The following is a 22,649-nucleotide window of genomic DNA, read 5'->3' on the forward strand; positions in this document are numbered from 1 at the left end:
AGGTTTCCTTTCCAGAAGAATGCAGGCAGGAAAGAGAGACACTAGCCTATTGATGAGAATGAATGTTTGAATTTGAAATCATTAGGGAATCTCAGTTTATGAACAAGCCTCTTTGTTCTTTCCAATTAGACTACGGCTGGGAGGACTCGCTTGGTCATTTTGGAATTCTAAGGTAGAGTATCATTTGCAAGTCTCTTCTATAAACTGCAGACACTGAAAATTTAAGGCTTAATCATACCAGAGAGGTTTGTTTATCTCTGTAAGAAGGTGCCAAATTATACATGAAAACACTACATGTCGCAGGGAATGATAATAGTTCTGTAAGCTTTGTGCGCATAGCTTGAAAGGGAGAATTGATTCTTTAGGGCAGGGATTGTCTCTTTTTCCCATGTTTATGCAGTACGTAGGACACAAAGGATCTGACCCCTGACTGGGGCCTCCAGGCCAGTGATGGGCAATCTGTGGCCCACAGACCTCCTAGCTGCCCCTACCCCTGCATGCGCCTTGCACGCACTGGGGTACTGGAGCCAAGCACTTCCTACACCTCCCACTCCGTAACAGCACTTTTGGAACACACAAATTGCCTGATTTGCACTTTATCCCTGCTCCTCCTCCCCACGTCTGCCCCAGAGCTGGAATGCTAGGAATCAGCTGTCCCTGGCGTTCCAGCTCTGGGAGGGTGGAGCAGGAATGGAGCGTGAATCAGCTGCTTCATGTGCTCTGAAAGTGCTGGGGGTTGGGGGGAGCAGGTAAGTTTGGGGTGTGAGAGGTACATGGGAGGTCTGGGTGGCTGCAGGTGGAACTCCACTGGGCCACAGGCTGTTGCAGCCTACTGAAGTAAAGGAGGGCCACTCATTCAGCCCATCCACTGTTTGGGGTTGCCCATTCCTGCTCTAGGCCATATTGTACTGTACTGTACTGTACTGTACTCTACTATAATTAAAAACAAGAGCAATACTGTATCTGTTTTCATGGTTGATATAGCAAGTATGATCAATTCAGTATATACTTAGATATTGCCTGTTAATATTGTCTTTTAATATTGTACATATCTTTTATTTGCTGATCTAAAAGATCCATATTGGCCTATGGGTGTGAGGGGAAAAGACATCTATTGAAGCTCTTTTTACAGAGGTCTCCACTTTGTCAGGCTTTCTAGTTTGCTCTGAAAAAATTTACTACAAATTCAAAGCCATTTAAACCAGAAATGCAGATTAAATGGACATGAAAGATGCATCCCTGGTGCTGGTAATTTTGACAAGGCATACTAAAGATGATTGTTCAGTGACCTATTGACTTTGTATTTAAAAAATCATTTATTAATTTATATTATAAGAGCATCAACCATTCTTAATGTTGTAACTATTATAAGCTACATTTGTTAACAAACTAAGGGTTTTATTACATTCTGCAATAAAAGATCAAGAGATTTGAAGATTATATTTCTTCACTTCAGCAGATGTTCAAAGCCACTTGTAGAAAAAAGGCAGCTTAAAATATTCTGCTCGGTATCTGAGTGTAATATTACCTACCATTTAATAATGTGATATTGTTCTCTGCTGATGAATACTGAAACTATAGTAAAGCAAATTGCAATAGGATAACCAAGTGCACTGCATTCTTGTGTCCTTTTATTAAAGTACAGATGCTTCTCTGGGATTAGTTGCCAGATTAATTATTAAAGGAGGATTTGGAAAAAATCAGGCTGCTGTTTCGGAGCTTTATGTCTCACTTGTACGCTTTCTGTTCTGCAGGCTCAGTAAAGTCAATGCTGGGAATATCTTCCGCCTACTGCTTCCTGATATTGGAATGTTTTTCACTGGCTTCGTGGTTACAAGGATTTGTAAAAAACAGGTGAAACCTCATATTTCCAAGATGCGCCTTCATTCTGAAGACCAGGAGCAGGATGAGGAAGAGGATGATGACGAGGAGATGGTATGTTTAGCATCCTCTTGGTTAAGACTTCAACAAGCCAACCCACTGGATGTTTTCAGATGGGGCAAAAAGGAACTGGGCTTCATGTGTGGGCACTACATGGGCGCTGGATTACATTCATGCTTAGAGATGAAAAATGAAATAACTGTTTCATAGTGGGACTGATATGCAGAGAACTAAAGAAACAATTCTACTCCCTCAACCAGTGGAGTGAGTCCTGCTTTATGTATACAGACATGAGATTTGCTTTTTTCCTATTCATCATGTCTGTCTAGCCTGATGAGACCCCAGGAACAAGTGTTCACACCTCAGACAGGATGTTTTCAGTGAGATATTTAGGGACTCAACTGTGCCATAACCATTCCTTTTTTCAGTAGGATATTGTGACTAATTCTGCATTGCTGTATATGCATGCTGTAAAATGTAGTCCTGTCAACGACTTGAGGTGGCACAGGTAAGCAGTATCAGATCTATTTGGCAACAACTTGATTTTCATGCTCAGTTCCTGCTTGGTCATTGTTATTTCTACAGGACTATGAAATGGAAGCAGAAGACAATGATGAAGAAGAGACCAACAATTTATCTGAAGAGGATCTGGGAAATGAGGAAGGTGACCAAAAACCAGGTTTCATTCAGAAAGTCACTGCATTCCTAGCAGGCTTGAAAATCATATTTGAAGCCATCCTGACAAGTGCTGGAAAGGTGGTAGCAACTCTCCTTTTAGGGTTAGCAGGTAAGAATATTAAAGCAGGGGTTCAAAGGAAGAAAGAATCTTTGTCCCCTAAACAAAGAACGAAAACCAAGGCAACCAGCTAGAAGCCTCTATCATTCAAGTGTCTTGCTTATTGTTTGCTGTTGCCCATTATTTTTAGTTTGAGCTATGCATCATCATTTTGTTGTCAGCCTTCATTTTCATAGGTTATTGTTGCAAAATTGCAATCTCTCATGGGACAACATTTCCCTTTCAGAGCAGAAACGAGACGATCACACAGCTGTTCTGATCTCTTAATGTGGGAGGTGGGAGAGGGGAATTTGTCTGCAGTGGGGAAATCTCTTGGCCCACTGAATCCTGAGAGGGCCTCACTTTTTCTTCTGGTTTGTTAAGATGATTGAAGGAGTCACTTGCGACTGTTCCGGTTGCTTAATTATTATTCATTTGGAAGTACATCAATGGCACTTCAATAGTGGCTTCTCTTACTAATTGTGGTAATTGTCCATTCATTGAGAAGCCTATTTGGCCTCATCTGTGTATTCTACTTGCTGTGGAATAAAAGCCCTTTCATGTTCTAATTTTCCCCCAAGGTATAATTTTGCCTTCTGTGACTTCTGCAGTCTACTTCTTCACCTTCCTGGGTTTGTGCTCTTGGTGGGCTTGTCATCGTCCCATTACCCTGGCCACCTTCAGCAGTTTGTGTGTGATGATGGCTATATTCAGTGCAGGCCACCTTGTTGCACTCTACCTGTACCAGCTGCCATATTTCCAGGATCTGGTTCCTCCTGATGACATTTATGCCAGGTAAAGATATCAACTTCTTTGCAAAAAAGGATAAGGCTAATACTTAAAAACAAACTGTTCTAAAGGCAGGACTGAAATATATATGAATGATTCTAAGTAGACCCACTGAGGCAGTATGGCAACAAGTGACATAGCAACATTTCCCAAGAAGAGGAAGCTGTAAGGAATATTTTTGCTTTCAAGATTTTAGGACTTCTATTCCTTTGCTGTGGCCTCGTACCGTTTATCTGAGGAATTCCTGGCAATTTATGAACATTAACTCAGGCATAAGTCTTCTGTGATTTATCAAAATTTCAATTTTATAGATGGAGCAGTTGAGGCTAGATAACTTCCCCATAATCACACAGGAAAACTGTGGTAGGAGAATAACACAATAAAATCCAGGAGTTTTGCTATTGATTTCAGTGGATCAAGAATTCACCTGAGAAATGATGCTCATTTACCTTTTCTAACCCCAAGGCCACATTCAGGAATTGTTTCTTTAATAAGCATGTTGACTTGCAAATAAAGGCAGTTTTCCAGAATAATAAAAATGAGGATGATCATTGAACTCTTATTTCTACTGGTAAAGCATTTAGTATTATTTGATGCATCTCTTAAAATTCTCAATATAAAAACAGCAATTGTGAAAGTTATAGCAGACAACCAGTGCAAGCACTGCCTCTAACTTTGGTTTTGCCAGGCTCCTGGGGATGGTGGCGCTCATCAAGACAAACACGACAGAAATCTGGAAGGTGCAGATTCATTCAGGATTAAGCTGGCCTGTGTTTTTAAATCCTCCTTTACTGCTGGTACTATATTATTCGCTGGTCATGTTGCTACAGCAGTGGACTCTGAGTCCTAAGGTAAGGCATGGGTCAAAGGGCAGAAGAGACCAGACAGATCACAAATGGCATCATAGATAAATATAGGCACATTCTGAAAAAATGTGCATCTTTCCACATTATTTCTCTGATTGCCCCCTGGGATTTATGAGGGAAGCCTTGCAGGAAGTTCTTAAAGTATTCATCACTCTTGTCCTGTGTACTGCACATCTGTGAAAACAGGACACGTCAGCTGTTCCAGTTGCCACCTGGATTTTGTCCATGGAATAATTATATGACTGGTAGCCAATAAAAGGACAGTAACAATTGCACTGGACAGTATGTAGCTGTGTCCAGAGGCAGTGTGACATCTTTATATTATTTCTGTAATACAGGAATGCAAAGAGCATATCCAGTCAGCACCCGAAGAGCAGAGTAACTTGGAGCTGGACACCATGCTCTGGAGGGCAAAGAACGAGAAGACAAGGGTAATGGCTATCTTAAATAGTTCTTGCCACTGTCACGGAGGATATTAGCAGTCCTGAACAGGCCCATCCTTTGGATTTTGTATGAAGGGCCAACATTTTCAGAAATGAATGCCTATAGGTAGGCCCCTGAATCCATTATTAGGTGCCTAACTAAGTGGTTGAATTTCCAAGATGGCTGACCACCCAAGAGTTCCCATAGACACCACATTCCTTGCCGTCACTCCACTTTGCTGTTTGCTTGGGGCACACTGGTGATGTTTAAAGGGTTTGCTGCATCTCTGCCCCCTTTCTGTCCTCTGAGTACACCCCCTTAGGTACCAGCCTTTGTGTTTTTTTCCTACCCCAACATGGAACAGTGCTGTTTTTCCACTCTTGGACTGGGCCCAGGGATGCAGTACCTTGTGTATCAGCTGAGCTTATACAGTTACATGAATTCTGACTGAATTTGGGTCCTTGGAGTTCTTCCCTTTGGAAGTCTGACCAATGGTGAATGCTGTGCTCAGACAGCTTTCTGGGAAACAAGTATTATTTATTCTAACAGTAGGAACAAAGGTTTTTAACCAACCAGTCCACATTCATCTTTTGCCTAAAAGCTTACCAGTTCCAATGGTAATCTAAGCAGGTGTAACTTCTTCAGATACCCCAGTATGCCTTCATCTTAATCTGGTTCTTCCAAACAGCCTCCCACTTTTGATCTCTTACATTTGCAGGACTTTTCCTATCCTGGCTTTTTCTCTTCAAAACTCTCAGGTGTTTGCTCTAAAGTGGCTTATCCTGAACCATTATTTGCCTTCCTGCATGTTCACCTGCTTCCAGTCCCCAATATAGTCATGCAATAAACATCCCAATAAGCAAGCAAGTATTCATCAGTTACAGCACAGCTCCACCTCTGTCGCATGAGCATCCTAGACTAAGGCACGGCACAGCGTTGGTAGAAAAGCGAGGCAGGAGAGACAATATATTTTTTTCCTTTTCTAGGTGGCTTATTTTCCAAATGGAAGCTGGCAGGACATGCCCCTTTTAAATTGTGAACGTAGCACTGTTTGTGAAGCATCTGCCGATGTCAGTGAAGGACACAGCACTCCTGTGTCAGGTACTGTACGCTGAGAGGGTGTTTGCATGGCAAAGCATGACTCACAAACCACAAAGTGTAGTAGGCAGCTAGCAGCTTGGAAATCAGGCCATAGGACTGAAAATTGGATTTCATTTTGCATTTGTCATACACCTGCAGGCCTGTCAATGGGAGGTGGGTAAGGGGGACAACTGCTCTGGGGCCTGGTGGTTCAAAAGGGAGATGCAGTGGCCTTTTCTGTCACCTCCAGAGACCCACGAGGTGTGCTTCGGGCAGCACTAAGGGTTAGTGGGGGAGGTGAGGTGGTGTGGTCTGAGCGGCAGTGTGGTCTAGAGGCCACAGCTCCACCCCTTCTGCCTGAGGCTCTGCCCCTTCCAGGAGTGGAGAGGCAAACCTCCTGGCACCTTGCCTGCAAATTCTGTTGGCCCCTCCACTCCCGATGCATATGGTATCCCCAGTACATTTTTCTGGTAGAGGTTACATGGGCATACAGGATTCCCTCCTTCTACGACTGGTTCTGTCACTGCCATCCTGGAAAATAAGCTAAGTACTGAATGAGGTGCGGAATGCTGCCTCCTCGGTGGGTGTGGCCAAGAAGTTTTGCTCATTATAGCATCCCTCCAGCCAGGCCAAAGCTGCAGGTAGATGAGCTTGAGGTATGGGGAGTTATATTTGCACATGTAATGCAAGAACTTATCTCCAGCCATTTAACATGGATTATATAGATTTGTGGACATTTGGTCAACTGCTTTCAAGGTGCTGGGGAGTTGCGTGCCTCCCCCTCAAGAGCAACCACAAACCCGCCCCCCTCAAACAAGACTTCTGAAGGATACAGAACATCATCAGTTCTCAGTGCAAGGGCTCAGCTGTGTATTATCAATCACCTTCATCTGTGTGTCAATATACTTTACATTTCTTCCAGAGAAAAGCACCTGTCCTGACAAAGCAGACACGGACGGTAATGGGACTAACAGTATGGCAGTACTGGGGCAATTCATTATGAATCAAAGTTATGTCAGTGCACTGATTGCCATGATGGTAAGATATGAAGTTGATTGGACTCTTTGTATATTTGGGTAATTTTCTGGGTTCCCTGAACCTTCTTAAAAAGTTTGTTACACAGGTTGAACCTCTCTCATCTGGTACCCATGGGACCTGACTGGTGCTGGATGAAAGAATTTGCTGGATGACGGGAGATCAATAGTGTCTAGCACACTACCAACACTTCCACTGCTTAGTGAGCTCTTAGAAGACATTTAGGGGTAAATTACAGCTAAATAACAGCACAGAACACTGAGAGCCAGGACTGGTGTTTGTAAAACAAACTTTATAGGACCACGGGAAACTTGGCCACACCCATAATAAGTGGACATCCAGCTAACTAAACTCATGCCGGATTACAGATTATGATGGATGAGAGTTCCAACCTGTAGAGTGGAATGCCTTAACTGATGTGGGAAGGAAAGCATTGTATAGTGCCTCATACCTTGTAAAAGACAGGGGTTCACTGCTTTCTTCTAGGGCAGTAACAATGAGGAGTCCCATGGCACCTTAAAGACCAACAGATTTGGGGATAAGCTTTCATGGGCTGGAGCATCTGACAAAGTGGATTTCCATCCAGGAAAGCTTATGCCCAAATAACTATGTTTGTCTTTAAAGTGCCACAGAACTCCGTATTGTTTTGGCTGAAACAGACTAACATGGCTTCCCGTCTGCAGCTTCTAAGGCAATGCTTCATACTATGCACCTCTTCCATGAAACCCAACAAAATTCTGCACACATTGTACATGTGGAATGTGACATAGCAGCAGGAGTGGTGAATAGATCAGCCATGGCCACTGCAGAGTAAAATGTTAGGAAGGAGTAATACAGCAATGACTGGATTCCGATACTTTGGTATAAATCCAGATCAAGTTCACTTTTAAAGCAAATTCTGAGAATATTCTCCCCTTGCCATTGTAATGAAGAAGACTAATAGAAAAAGCATATCTAGCAATAAGAAATCCCATCTACTCTGATTTTGTAATGGGCCACACACTTTGGGTGAAATTACCAGCTAATTTCAAACTGGCCTACAGTTTTGGGTCTACTCTTGTACGGATGAGCGCATGAGAGAACCTGCACATGGGTGTAAATCAAGCTGCTGGTTGTTTGGCTGCCTGACAGAGGGACACAAAATAGAAATATGTTCACTTGGCCATTGTCATGTGAATGTGCCGAAGTGGAGTGCAAAATTAAAGGATGAGGCTGATAATATGGCTCTTGTTTTTCAGATGATTTTGGCTCCATTAAGATTTAAACAGCAGCATTCTTCCACTTAGCTGTATCTGTTTGCAGGTGTGGAGCATCACCCATAACAGCTGGCTGACTTTTGTTCTGCTGATTTGGTCTTGTATCATTTGGATGGTCCGTGACCGGCGTCGTTATGCCATGTGTTGTTCTCCATTTCTTGCCATCTACGGGAACATACTGGTGATCCTCAATTTCTTCGTAGGGTTCAATATTTCACAAGAAGAGCTGTTTCCTGAAATTCCAACATCCGTGCTCACTGACTTTGATTTAAAACCATACCCTTTGCCATGTGTGCATCTCAGTGCTAAGGTACAGACTTAGCGTTTTCTTATTTAATTGCAAGGACAAAGGGCAGAACCAAGAAAATACAGATTCATAAACTGCACCTCCCATTGTGGAAAATAATTTAGAGGTCATGATCAGGACCAAATGAGAAAAACTCCCAGCCAGGATAGAAATATCCCCAGAAGATTCATACAGCATGGTTTTCTTTTACTTATCAAACCCGGCTTAAGTCCCGGCTGGACAAGGTCCTGGCTGGGATGACTTAGTAGGGGTTGATCCTGCTTGAAGCAGGGGGCTGGACTAGATGACCTACTGAGGTCCCTTCCAGCTCTATGATTCTGTGATTCTGTGAAACCCACTTCATTTATTTGAAAGAGCGGCAAAGAGAGCAGAGAGGCATGATAAAGTAAGTTTAATTTGCTTGAACTTTCAAGAGCCTTTTGATTCAGCACAGCTTGCTAAGAGATGGGCCTGAGTTACAAAATTGGGAACCAGATATCGATATAGAAATAGATATAAAGTTTCAGGAAGATTCAGGATGTTCAACTTTGGGGTTTGGGCTCAGTGCTTCATACAGATTGAGATCAGTTGCAAAATTCAGATCTGAATCCAGACTCTTCCAGAGTTTAGTGTTTTGCTCCAGACCCATCTAGTTGGTGGAGATGGGTTAATACACAGCTGGTTAAAAATTGGCTTTGTAAGAAAGACTGTGAAGTGGTAGCAAATAGTTAAGCTTGAGTACAAGTAAGTATAAACAGAGGTGAATGAGAATTCCTACAAATTAACAAATCTGCACAGCAAGGTTTTATTTTCTCTTTATATACTCCACCTCAGGACTTGGGTAGTTTTTATATAGGGTTCTGGGGAGGAAGAACGTTTGGGATGGTGTCACACAAGTCACATTTAGCCTTCTGCCTAAGCAAAAATCATAAAGTTGGCAACAAATAAAGCAATGTTTTCACTAAAAAAGTTGGTTTGTAAAGGAGTATTCTCAGTCAGTAGTGCATGGGATCAACCCCACACCTAATAAAAGATAGTTGTGGCCCCTAAGACTTTGCAATCGAGACTCTGTGCCTTAGTTATAAGTTAAACATATGCAAAATCTAAGCATTGGTCCAGCTGTTTTTTAAATAGTGCTTCTATTTTCCCACTGCATTTGCACAGAGAATTAAGAAGAATTCCTAAGGAGAGGACTTTTTGACTTTCTATGTGGGTTCTTTCAATGGAAAAGTAAGACATGTGGTTTAATTGCAGATCTTATATGCATTCACATTCTGGCTATTGCTGAGGCAGTATATGATCAAAAGACATACAGAGGAGAAGCAAGAAACCCTCACAGAAGTGACAGTGGATGCAAGTGGTAAGAGTTGTAACAGTATAACATCAACCTACCTGATATGCCATCTGTCTGTTTTGGTTTTAGCTCCATTGTACCCATGCCATCTGTCTGTTTTGGTTTTAGCTCCATTGTACCCATGAGTCGCCATTAAACAAATCTTGCAATGTATTAGGTCCATTAGCAAGAAAACTTTAGACCATTGCTCTATTATTACTACATTAACAATATATTATATTGCTGTATTATTTCTTTAGTAGTCTTACTTTAGTATTTAGGAGTTCAAGTCCTGGGCCCTGATCCCATGGTGCTAGGGTCTGTACAAACACGGAACAAAAGGATGATCCCTCCCCAAAAAATATGAGTATATAATTACAATTTTCATCCGTGATATAGTTTAGCATAGGACATAAAACACTTTAGGATAGACACTTGCGAGCCTGGGAATGCTGAACGTTAATAAAGGTATTAGCATGTTACAACAACCAATCACATCCTAGTGTCACACCTGACAGATCTGCATTGTTCTTGTTACAGAAAGGGAAGTAACACACAACCCTCTGCTGGAAATCTTTGGCTCTCTGATTAAAGGAATGCTGGTTAAATACTGGATCTATTTCTGTGCTGCCATGTTTTTCGTTGTCAGTTTCAATGGCAAAGTAGTGGTATACAAAATTCTGTACATTATGCTCTTTCTGTTCTGTGTAGCTTTATATCAGGTAAGCAAACTGGAATTTCAAGTGCTCGTATTCTCTGTGTTGTTTCCTACTGCGCAGGTCCAACTCTGGGGCAAATTGACAGAGCACCATAGACTTCAGTGCAGCAATGACAATTTGCACCAGCTATGGATCTACCCTTTTGTATCTTTGCTTTGCTTTCAGTATGATTATCTTGATATAGCTGCTGGCCTAAGTTTTATTCTTAGTTTAGAAAGCTTCTCATGCGGTATGGCCACCATTCCATTTAAATTAAAATCAAAGATTTGCATGCTCTCTCTCTCTCTCATTCATTCTCTTGGTCAAATGCTCCAAACTCATCAATAGGAGTTCAGCATTTTGGAGTGGAGAGGGGTTTTGCCCTAGATCAGGGCTCAGCAACCTTTCCGAGGTGGAGTGCTGAAATTTGACCTTTCTGTACAGTCTGAGTGCCAATAAAACTTTTTAAAGTCACTAATGGTCAGACTTACAACAGTTTCATTAATAAATAAATTAAGATGCTGAACTTTCCCCTTTGGATTGTGATGGTAGCATTAGCTGGTCTTTTGTTAATCCACCTGCTTTGAGCATGCTGCTGGCTGCTTGGAGGAGGAGAGGCGGGCTTGAGCTCTTGCCTGATGTGCCACTGAAAATTGGCTCACGTGCCACTTTTGGCCCCTATGCTGGAGGTTGCTGACCCCTGGCCTAGATGCTATCAGTGGACTGTCATCAGCTTACTTAGCAACCTGAATGTCATTTAACCTGAGATGCATTTGGTTTCAGGTTCACTATGAGTGGTGGAGACGAATTCTGAAGTATTTTTGGCACATGGTTGTCTCTTACTCAATGGTGGTCCTCATTGCTGTGTATGCCTACCAGTTTAAAACCATTTCTGGGTTCTTGCTCTTGACTTTGGGTCTGTCAGAGGAGGGGTAAGGACGCTATATTTTTTAAAAAATGAAACAAAGTTTTGTTTCTGGAAATCTTATGTCACTCATTTTATTTTGGAATCTATGTTATTATTTATATGGACTGTGGGTGTGGTTTGAGGCACTAATCCTAGATTAAGGCTCACTGTGCTTGGTAGTATACAAACATAGCAAGTAACATTCCCTGCCCTAAAGACTCTCATGCACCTGACGAAGTAGGTCTTTGCCCATGAAAGCTTATGCTCCAAACCATGTGTTAGTCTATAAGGTGCCACAGGACTTCTTCTTGTTTCTAAAGTCCTTAGAGTCTAATAGACAAGACAGAGATTATAGAGCGGACTGTGATGTGTTCACTTACCCTGAATGGTGCCCAGCTCCCCAAGTAGTGCTTTGACATCAATGGGACTTTGCCATTGAGGATGGGACTCAGAATCCACTCATCTGATGATGACCATACTGAGAAAAAATGATAATTTATTGACCCATCCAAAAAATCACTCATCCCAGGCAAGGATAGCTACTGATGTCAATGGAACTAAGAGTAATTATAAGTCACACAACATGAGTAAAGATGGCAATATCTTGCTCATGGATCACCCCAGACACACTATGTCAGTCTTCCCCCTTAACAGCCACATGAAGCCACTAAAATCTCCATCATCAGGTGTAACTGCTCCTTTAGTTTCCCATCAGGATCATTACCTAATGGGAGTGGACATTTTACCCCTTGGCCAGGTTTACAAGGCCAATCCTTGCAGAATATCCAGAGTCCCAAGAAAACTGGTCAGCCTTGCCACAAGAGTTCACTATGCACACAGCCTTCTCATCAGGTGCAAAGCCATAAAGAAGGGAAAGAGGGCCCCAAATACTCAGTCCCTGACTATTTGATCACAGGGTCCCTCAGCTGAAGTGAGGAATGGGGAGTTTCCTTCCTTGCTCTGTTGGCAGGAACACAAAACCCTGATCACTTTACCCAGGACAAGAAAACTCTTAGACAAAGCCCCAAATAAATTCCTTGTTCTAAAGCTTTTGTCTTTATCCCACCCCCGCAGCCTACTTTCTCAGATACCTTTGCTCACTTCCCAGGTCTATCCTGGAGAAATCCATCAGCAGCTACGACTCTTCTCAAAACCCCTCTGGGAGGAGAGACAGAAGGGTTTATAAACCAGACCCTCTTTCCCAGCATACCCTGCAGTCCAGTAGGCCTGTTTTTAAAGGGCTCATATACACAATTATACTAATCACCCATTCAATTATAATTCTCACCCCATTACTCTTTATAGTGCAGTTAAATTACAGCCTCCAACTCTCATATCCTATGAGTCCATCCTATGATCACCCCCAAAGGCCTGATTCTGAAGCCTAGGGGAAGATTCCCTTTGACTTCAGCAGGCTTTGGATTAGGGCCTAAATGCTTGTGAAGGTTACTAAGTGTGTGTCCGGAAGGTTAGCAAGTCTAGGCTATGGGGTATTAATTAATTAGTGATTGTGGCATACAGAGGGGCTTGGATGAAAGGACTGATATGAATACAGCCCTACACAGTGCTGAGTGCCGCCTGTGATTTCACTGTGAGCTGTGATGCCTCAGCACTTCTTTTGATAAAGCCAGGTGGAGGGATTGCTCAGTGGTTTGAGCATTGGCCTTGTAAACCCAGGGTTGTGAGCTCAATTGTTGAGGGGGCAATTTAGGGGTCTGGGGCAAAGGAAAAAATCCATCAGCTCTGGTGATATACGTCCTGCTGTGAGTGCAGGGGACTGGATGTGATGACCTCTCAAGGTCCCTTCCAGCTCTATTAGATACGTATGTATATCTCCAACACATTTCAGAGCATTATTATGAGATGCAGTCTGTTACCCTAATCACCTTGTGGGCATATACAAGAACTCCCAGTGGTTTCTGTACTTTCAATGCTGTGGCTAAGGCAGCAGGATGTAGGGCATAACCCAAACAAACCACAACAGATGACTTGCTGAAATATAAACCCAAGATTGCTTGAGGGACTTTCCGTTGGGAGCTATCATTGATGTTAGACTGAAAATACTGTAGCCAGCTTTTCTGGAAACACTCTGTACTTTGTTTAGTTAAACAGTTAGAGGGTTTTTATAGTAACTGTAGCCACTTAGTGGCAGCTTTTCTAAGATCAGTGGAGTTTAACCCCCGCATCGCCTCCCAAAAATTGGGTCTTGGATTTTTTCTGAATTGGGAGGTTAGACAGAGACAGTAGAAAGGCAATTTAGGGAATTACCATCTGTGCTAGAAAGAGACAACCAGGTTCTTCACGTGAACTCAAGATAACATTGAAAATAAAGGGATGCATTTCTCAGGATGAAGTGCAGTCAGTAGCCCCCGCCATGACTTCGCAATTCAAGACATAACTTAGGGAGATCATGACTGGTAGCAAAAGGCTCCATCAATCATCTAGCATCTTGAGATCTAAAGAGAAAGATATGGTCTCTCTGCATCCAAAAAGCCTCAGTGAAGAATTCTCTTGATGCTCATTAAAACTGAGGTCAGTTTATTCTCTGCGTTGAGGGACACCACAACAGCTCCATATGACTGGCTACCTCACTATATCTATCCTTGAGTAACCTTTTTCAGTATCCTTACCAGAAATGTGTCCCTTAGTTTATGAGGCTGGTCTGTGAGAGGTTTTTTCCTTTTTACTGGACAGGTTAAAAGATCTGGGTCTGGAACAGTATGACACAGTAGAACTGTTTGCCAAAATTCTGCTTCCTTCTACTTTTCTCCTGGCCTGCATCCTTCAGCTTCACTATTTTAGTGAGGATTTTCTGAAGATCACTGACCTGAATAATATTCCCATCGAGCCTGAATGTACTTCTGGCAGGTATGTGAACAGACTGGTACACTGGTAAACCACAAACTATGTGAGCATGTCCTTACCAAAGAGCTATTATCAGTGCCTTTTTTGTGAAAAAAAAGAGGAGCCAGTACTCAGCTGGCTCCCCACCCGCTATCCCAATCCCATGGCTGTGACTGCCAAGGTGCTGGTACGCAGTGCTGACAAGTACTGGCACAAAAAATGCACTGGGTATTATCAGTTAGAAGAGGAGACTTGAATGTGCTTTACATACATTTCATATACTTACAACAATTTGTATTATTTTTTTGAGGAACATGGGGGAACAAATGAACAACACAGATAAGTTAGGTCTGCATTTACGACATGTCTAATTGGTACATGCTTTTATTGTGGCTGTACATACAAAGTGGCAGCTGTAGAAATAAATGTTTAATTGCCATAATTTGTCCTGCACTTATTCACTTCACTTAGGCTATGTCTCCAGGAGCCTTCTGCTGACATCCTGGTCATGCTTGTTCCACAAGAAAGACGGGATGTGTCAGCAGAGGGGTTTCCCTGACATTTGACCCCTGTCAGGAAACACACTAATGCTTTGCGCAATAGGGTATCTTTGGCCGACAATTCTCGGCAATCTAGACATAGCCTTAATGATTAAAGGTCTAGAGAACATGAGCTATGAGGGAAGACTGAAAGAACTGGACTTCTTTAGTTTAGAAAAGAGAATACTGAGAGGGGACATGATAGTGGTTTTAAAGTATTTAAAGGAGAGTTACAAGGAGGAAGGAGAAAAATTGTTCTCCTTAGCCTCTGAGGACAGGACAAGATGCAATGGACTTAAACTGTAGCAAGGGAGGTTTAGGTCGGACATTAGGAAAACTTACTGTCAGGGTGGTCAAACAGTGGAATAAATTGCCTAGGGAGGTTGTGGAATCTCCCTCCCTGAGATAGTTCGGAGCAGGTTAAATAAACACTGATCAGGGATGGTCTAGAGGCTCTGGACAGTGCTTAGTCCTGCCATGAGGGCAGGGGACTGGACCTGATGACCTCTCGAGGCCATGTCCAGTTCACGTACGCACTAGTCACGTATGTACATGTGCAATTACTGTGCCTCGCTTATTTGAAATCTGGTCTTTTAATCATATCAGGCCAAATTTTAAAAGCCAGGCACAGTGATTGTGTTGATAAAGAGTGTGCACATCTTGCACCAGTAACCCCACTTTTTCTTTTCATGCAAAACTGTGGGGTTTTCTGAGTACATTAGCATGGAAATCATGCGTCTTGATTTGAAAATTTCCCTCAAAATAAGACCACGAGAAGACCAGAGCAGCACATCTTTTCCTTAACTTCCTAAACATTGACAGGAAAGGATTGTAATGGTTTAACTTTTACAAGGAATTTTCAAAGAAATCGTATTACTTGTGGAAATACCTGAATGTTACTTCCCTTTAATGAAGTCTAATGATCCCTGTACCTATAATACTCCATTTTGATTTTGCTGGTTTTCTTTGGATAATATATATTGCAGTTTTTTCGTGAGAGGTGGGGATGGGTAAAACAGAAATATGGCAGTATATATGATATATATCTAAATAGCCTGATTCTGCTCCCACTGAAATTCCTAGCAGCTTTGTTATTGATTTCAGTAGGAGCAACATTGAGCAAGTAAACTCATCTTTGGTAGAATACACATTGAAGCATTGCCACGTAGCACACAACATAGGAAAGTGTTCCTAATAGAAAAAAGGCCCTGTGTTCAAATTTGGGTGCCTAAAACCCTAACCCTCCATTAGGATATGTCAGCATGGAGCCCCATGCCCACAAATGCAAAAGTTATCCTTGAAACCCATACATTATGTGCTTATGTGTTAATTTGAGCACCCTGAAGCCCAAATACATTCCGTGATATAGTAACCCAGCTTTGAAAATTGGACTCTGTATAATACTGAACATATTGGGTTCATCTTATTTTTGGAGGGGTTTTTGGAAAGGAAGCTACTGGCACTGAACTTTATTGTGACTGGGAGGATGAGTCACATGCTATCAGGCCTGTGCTACAGAGAATACATGTTGAGTTTATGCTATATTTTCTCCCTAGTAAAAAGAAAACTGAAACTCAGGTGTATCTTCTGGCTGACATGTAAGTTCATTTGATCTCTTTACCCTTTTCCAAACTTTTTAAACTGCTTTTTAACATTTTAATGGAGTTCCAGAAGATGACTGTGTGTTGTGTGAAGAAATACTTCCTTTTGTTTAATAACAGAGAGGAAGCCGTGCTAGTCTATATACTATCAAAACAAAAAAGCAGTCAAGTAGCACTTTAAAGACTAACCAAATAATTTATTAGGTGAGCTTTTGTGGGACAGACCAACTTTTTCAGACCATAGCCATACCAGAACAGACTCAATATTTAAGGCACAGAGAACCAAAAATAGTAATCAAGGTTCAACCGCATCCTGGTTCAAACAAAGTGGTCCACTCCATTAAAACCTTATGAGGATTCTCACCAACGGCCATAGTCTATACTACAGTAACACCAGTCCTGGAACTTTTCCTTGCACCAAAGCCCGCTGCCAGCTTTGTCCACATATCTATTGTGGAGGTACCATCACTGGACCTAACCAGGTTATTCACAGAATCACGGGCACATTCTCATGTTTCTCAACTAACATCATATATGCTATCATGTACCAACAATGCCCAGATGCTTTGTATATTGGACAGACTTCAAACTCTCTCAGACAAAGAGTTAATGGGCACAAAACAGACATAAAAACACTCCTGATCCACAAACTGGTCAGCCAACATTTTAATGGAGTGGGCTATTCTGTTAACGACTTAAAAGTCTACGTTTTACTGAAGAGAAAATTTCACAACAGTCTTGAAAGGGAGGCTGCTGAACTCTCTTTTATATTCAAATTCAACGCATTAACATGTGGTTTGAACCAGGATGTGAATTTTCTGGGTCATTTTAGGGGCTCTTTTGCATACTTGGCTTAATCTAATTCTTAACTCCCCCCCCCACTCTCTGATTTGCTCACCTTGATATTTTTTTTTTCTGATTTGTCCACCTTGATTACTATTTTTGGTTTTTGGTGCCTTAAATATTGAGTCTGTTCTGGTCTGGCTATGGTCTGAAGAAGTGGGTCTGTTCCACAAAAGCTCACTTAATAAATTATTTTGTTAGTCTTTAAAGTCCTATTTTACTGCTTTTTTGTTTTGATGGCATATATGATGTTAGTTGAGGAACATGAGAATGTGCCCGTGATTCTGTGAATAACCTTGGTTAGGTCCAGTGATGGCATCTCCACAATAGATATGTGGACAAAGCTGGCAGTGGGCTTTTCCTTTTGTTTGTTTTAAACCTGCTGCAGACTAATTTCATTTGGTGACCCCCCACTTCTTGTGTTATGAGAAGTAAATAGCACTTCCTTATCTACTTCCTGTATAGATTTTATAAATCTCAGCCATATTCCCCGTCTTTTTTCCTAGCCTGAAAGTCCCAATCTTATTAATCTTTCCTCATATGGAAGACTTTCCATCTCTTAATAATTTTGTTGCCCTTTTCTGAACTTGTTCCAATTCTAAAGTATCTTTTTGTGAGATGAGGCAACCACATCTACATGCAGTATTCAGTATTCAAATGTCATCTAATGACAGCTCAATCTGGGACAGTTCTTCAGATTTGTCACTTGAAAAGAATTGTTTAGGTTTAAGAATCTCTCCAACATCCTCCGAGAAGAAGTCTGATGCAAAGAATTCATTTAGTTTCTCCACAATGGCTTGAGTGTTTTTGATTGTCCAGTGGCCCCACTAATTGTTTAGCAGGCTGCCTGCTTCTGAGGTACTTACAAATTTTGCTATTACAAAATTCCATGTTGGAAGGAAGGCTCCATAAATGTGTAAGGGATTCATATCAATGGCTGTAGAAAACTAGACAGATAGAATCCAATATTTGATGTTATTTTTCCTCTTAATTTTCAGGCTTAAAGAAAGTATTTGGAAAGTGCAAAGCAGGTGAGAATGAAATAACAGTGAGAAATACCCTTTGCTATATGCTTCATCAGGGGTTGGTCTGCTCTTGCTTCCTGGATGATGCATCAGTGTAGCTCTGATTAAAAGTAAATGGATTTGCTAACGTTACTTCTCCATGAACCTCTAATACCACTAACTGGTGTATTTTCTACATAGAAATCTGACATTGGGAACTGTCATAGCCCGTCTAACAAAATACTGGAGATGGATTTTTTTTTTAAATATTGATTAATATGAGATTTGTTTACTGTAGTCCCCATGCTCACAACACATTAATATTATTTATAAACCTAAGGTCTAAAACTTGCTCAGCTTTGGTCCAATTCTGTTCCATTAAAGTCAGTGGGAAAGCTATCTTTGATTTTAACTGGAGCAGAGCTAAGCAAACATTGAGTTAATTTGAAAATCCCTCCCATAAATTGTCCACAGTCACAGGTGTTTCTCTCTCCTTTGTACTCTGTTCCCTTTGGGGTTAGCTATAGACAATTACAAATAAATCACAAATTAGATTATATTAGAACATGCCTAACTTTTTGTCAAAGGATCAATGTCTAAGTTGTCTGGCATTAACAACTTTCTGGCTTTCTCAACAGGCTGGTGGCCAATGAACTGCATGGTGAAAATCAAACCACCTTGGACACAACAGAGAAAACAACAGTGGATGGAACCACGGGACAGGCTCAGCAGGAGAAATCAGGTGATTATACGTAGCTCCTTGCAGCATTAGTTAAATGATTTTTTTTTGTAAGGAGCAGAGCAAATAATGAGTCGTTTATAGACAAGTGCTTATTCTTATTCTAGGGGTTGGCTTAAGGCCTTGTAGATGTATAGCTGTGGGACTCTTGACCAATGGCTGGTCATAAATGCAGTTCTTGTCCTCCCTAAACACAAATGCTGTAGGGAGCAAGAACAATTATATAAATAGGGATGTTAATGATTATCCAGTTAATTAGAAAGTCTCGCCCTAAATGGATGAGGCTTACCAATTACAGTTAACTGGTGGGGGCTCGAGCAGCCCCTGCTGACCATTAAGCATAATGTTTAACCAGTTAGCTAATTAAACAGGATTTTTCATCCTTAATATAAATTATAATGGGTATATCATTTTTCCAGGTCTAGGTCCCATGGGTGGCAGGTATACCAGGCAAAGTGAGGCAGTGACTTACCTGCGTCTTAATACTCAACCTTTCTCCTATTCCCATCTCTATTTTGACCATTCCTGCCAGCTCCCATGGCAGGCTGCTGCAGCCTGGTGAGTCTTCCCCCTGGATTAGATCTAGTAACTTAAAATTGAAAGCCTTCCAGCTTGCCAGACTGATGAGCATAACATTGAACCTGTGAAAGAGCCCGTAAGCAGTAATGAAGGCATGTGCCAACTTGGGATGTGCCAACCTGTAGTGTCATTCTGTCATTTTCTGAATTTACAAAAAAAAATGTGTATTACTGTAACATGTCTACTGAACTTTAGTTTAAAATTTACTTTAAAGATTTAATTAGTTTATTCCTGAAGTTTATAAAATCACATCTCTAAAAGTCCTTGCATAGATTTTTAGATGCACAAGCTTGAGTACTCAGCTTTGGCTTTAATTGCTTGGCCTGCAGACATATAGTTTTCTAAAATAAATTCTTCAAAAACCCACATTTAATCTAAAATACACATTTTAATTTTCATTACTGTAGTACAAAAGCTTGCTTCCAAACTCCTCCTGTCCTTTATATCTCTATTGTAATCCTTCTCCTTTTAATCTCCCTGTGGAAAAGAGCCTTTAAAAGGGAGTACATCCCTTTTCTTCCAGATAGCTGGACAAAGCAGTTTCCTTTTCTTTACTTCTGACTATTTGATGAACTAGTTTTAGGCAAACCCTCTAAAATTACTGCTTTAGCACGAGATAAAATCCTTTGTTATGCCTAGAGTCTTTAGTAACATGTTTTTAATATAAACATATGGTGTTATGGAGATCACAAAATAAATTAATGTTCATTTTTTCTAAAAGCAATGAACTTTGTTCTGAACACACTAACCCGGTCTGACCGATTAGTTTAAAATAATGTCTTTGTTTCAGTGCATTAAATATATGTAGTAAACTGGAATGATTACTTTATGAAGGCTTAAGAGTACATTTAAAATACATAATCAGCATAGAAATACTGATTAAGAAAATGTAAAACAGAGGAGAGATGCCTCATGTATTCCATAATATTTAATATATTCAGCAGGACAACTGGCTTGCCCTAACTACAAAGTTTTGGCAAATAAATCTCAGGTATATAAAAAAAAAACCCTGTGACTGACATTTTTTATTCCCAAATTTAGTACTTTTAATTAATACCTTCTGCATGTCCAGTCTTCACAATCTGGCATGCAATGGAAAACATGCTTCATTTTCTTTAGAAAAATAGAGTTATTTTTTCTAAATGTCATTTGCTACATTTGGGTTCAGGGATTTGACTGGAAGCCATGAACAGAAAGGGGAGGGAAGAGAAGATAGAGGCAATGGTGTGGGGGTGAGGCCTGGACAAAGCAGAGGTGGGCGGGGCACAGGCTGGGGATCCTGCCTCCCCAGCAGCAGCTTCACCCAGCACCCATGCTAGGGTCCAAATACAATTTTACATGGTTCTTTATTCCCAACCTGACTTTTCTCTAGCAAGAACTGGCAGTGGAAATCTCAGCTCCTTCCTCATAGTTTAATTGTCCCAATACAAAATAGGCACCAAAGGCAGAGAAGGAAATAGCTGTCCATGTCTGACAGCTATTGTTGACCATTTCAATCCCATATTTCTCCATCACAATACTGCCACCCCTATACTCTCCCTTCCTTCTAATGTGATGGGCAAAGACAGCCAACAGGGCATCTGGCAAAGCTGTTTCTCTGTCTCTAAAGTAATCTCTAAAGGTTATTTTAAAGCTCTAACCCAGCATATTTGTTTTCTTAGTGGAAAAGTCTAATAAATGGAGTCTGGTGATCGACAAGTTGGCTCTTCGTCTCCTACAGCTTTTGGAAATGGTTCAGAAAACTCAAGTATTAGCATGGAGACTACTAGAGCTGCATGTCCTTAAAATTGTGTCTACTTGGGTCATCTGGATCACACTCCAGGAGGTCAGTGAATAGTCTGAGGAATGTGAAAATATCATTTGTTTTCTGCAAACTCTTTCCCTGGTGTTACAAGAGAGTCTGATATCCATGGCCAGTAATGTTGTTTGTATTTTAGATCAGTAACTGTAATCCTCTAAGCACACACAAATGTATACAGATTTACTGATGGTTTCTTCCCACTTCAGATGAGGTCTACATGCTCTGCATTTCCTCCAAACCAAGCAGCTCAGTCTAGACAATCCTCAGGCTAAATAGTCTCTGCAAGTCGGCTGTTTCAGGGTTTTCCATCCAACACCACGCTCCAGTTTCCTCTTTTATGTATTCTGGATGGACCTGACTGAATTGACCTAACTTCTGCTCAGTTTTAGTCAGCCCTGCCCTGAATATACTCACCCATTATGCCATTGGCAGTTTGTATGTAACTCCTATTAAGGATCATGATGGATGTTTCCCGTGTATATTCCCTGGCCATCATTGGCAGAGTGGTAGCCAGAAACACCAAAATACCAACTTACTATGCAGCTGGACTGCCCTTGCAACTGCTTAATCAATGATCCTTTTAATATAATTTATAATAGCACTCCCACATACTAGGGCTCTTGGAACACTGAACAGGATAACATAACAATGACTAATATACAATAAACACCCCACTTAACTTCTATAGGTCTTTGTAATACTAAAATAAGAAAGGTGGAAAAAAATTGCAGTATGAACTACTGAAGTACAATTTATTTGTATTTCTGTTATACTATGAATTACATATTAGAACAAATTTCCAATCAAAGCTCCAACAATTGTTCTCTGTACATCTGTAATTTATTTTGTTTTAAGAGCCTTTCCAAGATTGTCTGACACAATTCATTATTATGTAATAATGAATATTAGTTTTACTCGGCAAGTTAGTTTATTGTGACAGTTAGCAGATAGTGTAAATCAAGAAACTATTATGTGTGAAAAATGCACCTCTTGCAGCTGTATTGTATTTTTAAGTGAGCAGAAGAAAAGGTTTTTAATAAAGTTAAATAGGTCTTTTTCCTATTTTGGCTACTCAGTCCATCTGCTTTCCCCTGAGGTCACTCCTGAAAAAGACTCCAAACGAAGACATGAATGCTTCATATGGAGAGCACCTTCTGGTTCTCTCCCCTGTTCTGTCTGGCATTCCTACTGTTCTCAGGCATTGCCAACATACAGACAGAAAAGATAAATTTATTTCCATAATAATAAAGCAGCTGCTGAATAACTTCAAACAATAGTTTGCAAGCTACATAAAGCATATATGTGCTGTGTAGATATCATGCATCACTCAAAACGTGTTGCATATCCAGCAAATATTAGTAAGTTGCAGT

General features: G+C 41.0%; 1 protein-coding gene across 1 annotated transcript in view; it reads left to right on the forward strand.

Annotated features, from left to right (window-relative positions):
* The first annotated feature begins 690 nt into the window (after positions 1-690).
* Positions 691-22,649, forward strand: part of LOC142022386 (piezo-type mechanosensitive ion channel component 2-like) — a 76,251-nt gene continuing 54,292 nt past the window's right edge. The window contains exons 1-15 of the mRNA XM_075012159.1: positions 691-749; positions 1,755-1,935; positions 2,467-2,668; positions 3,238-3,451; positions 4,134-4,296; positions 4,650-4,742; positions 8,152-8,415; positions 9,646-9,751; positions 10,265-10,446; positions 11,206-11,354; positions 14,024-14,197; positions 16,269-16,310; positions 18,155-18,187; positions 18,799-18,902; positions 21,140-21,303. Coding sequence (XP_074868260.1) covers positions 691-749; positions 1,755-1,935; positions 2,467-2,668; positions 3,238-3,451; positions 4,134-4,296; positions 4,650-4,742; positions 8,152-8,415; positions 9,646-9,751; positions 10,265-10,446; positions 11,206-11,354; positions 14,024-14,197; positions 16,269-16,310; positions 18,155-18,187; positions 18,799-18,902; positions 21,140-21,303 — 2,130 coding nt within the window. The remainder of the gene's footprint in view (positions 750-1,754; positions 1,936-2,466; positions 2,669-3,237; positions 3,452-4,133; positions 4,297-4,649; positions 4,743-8,151; positions 8,416-9,645; positions 9,752-10,264; positions 10,447-11,205; positions 11,355-14,023; positions 14,198-16,268; positions 16,311-18,154; positions 18,188-18,798; positions 18,903-21,139; positions 21,304-22,649) is intronic.

Source organism: Carettochelys insculpta, chromosome 17 (genome assembly GCF_033958435.1).
Source record: "Carettochelys insculpta isolate YL-2023 chromosome 17, ASM3395843v1, whole genome shotgun sequence".
Lineage (NCBI taxonomy): Eukaryota > Metazoa > Chordata > Testudines > Carettochelyidae > Carettochelys > Carettochelys insculpta.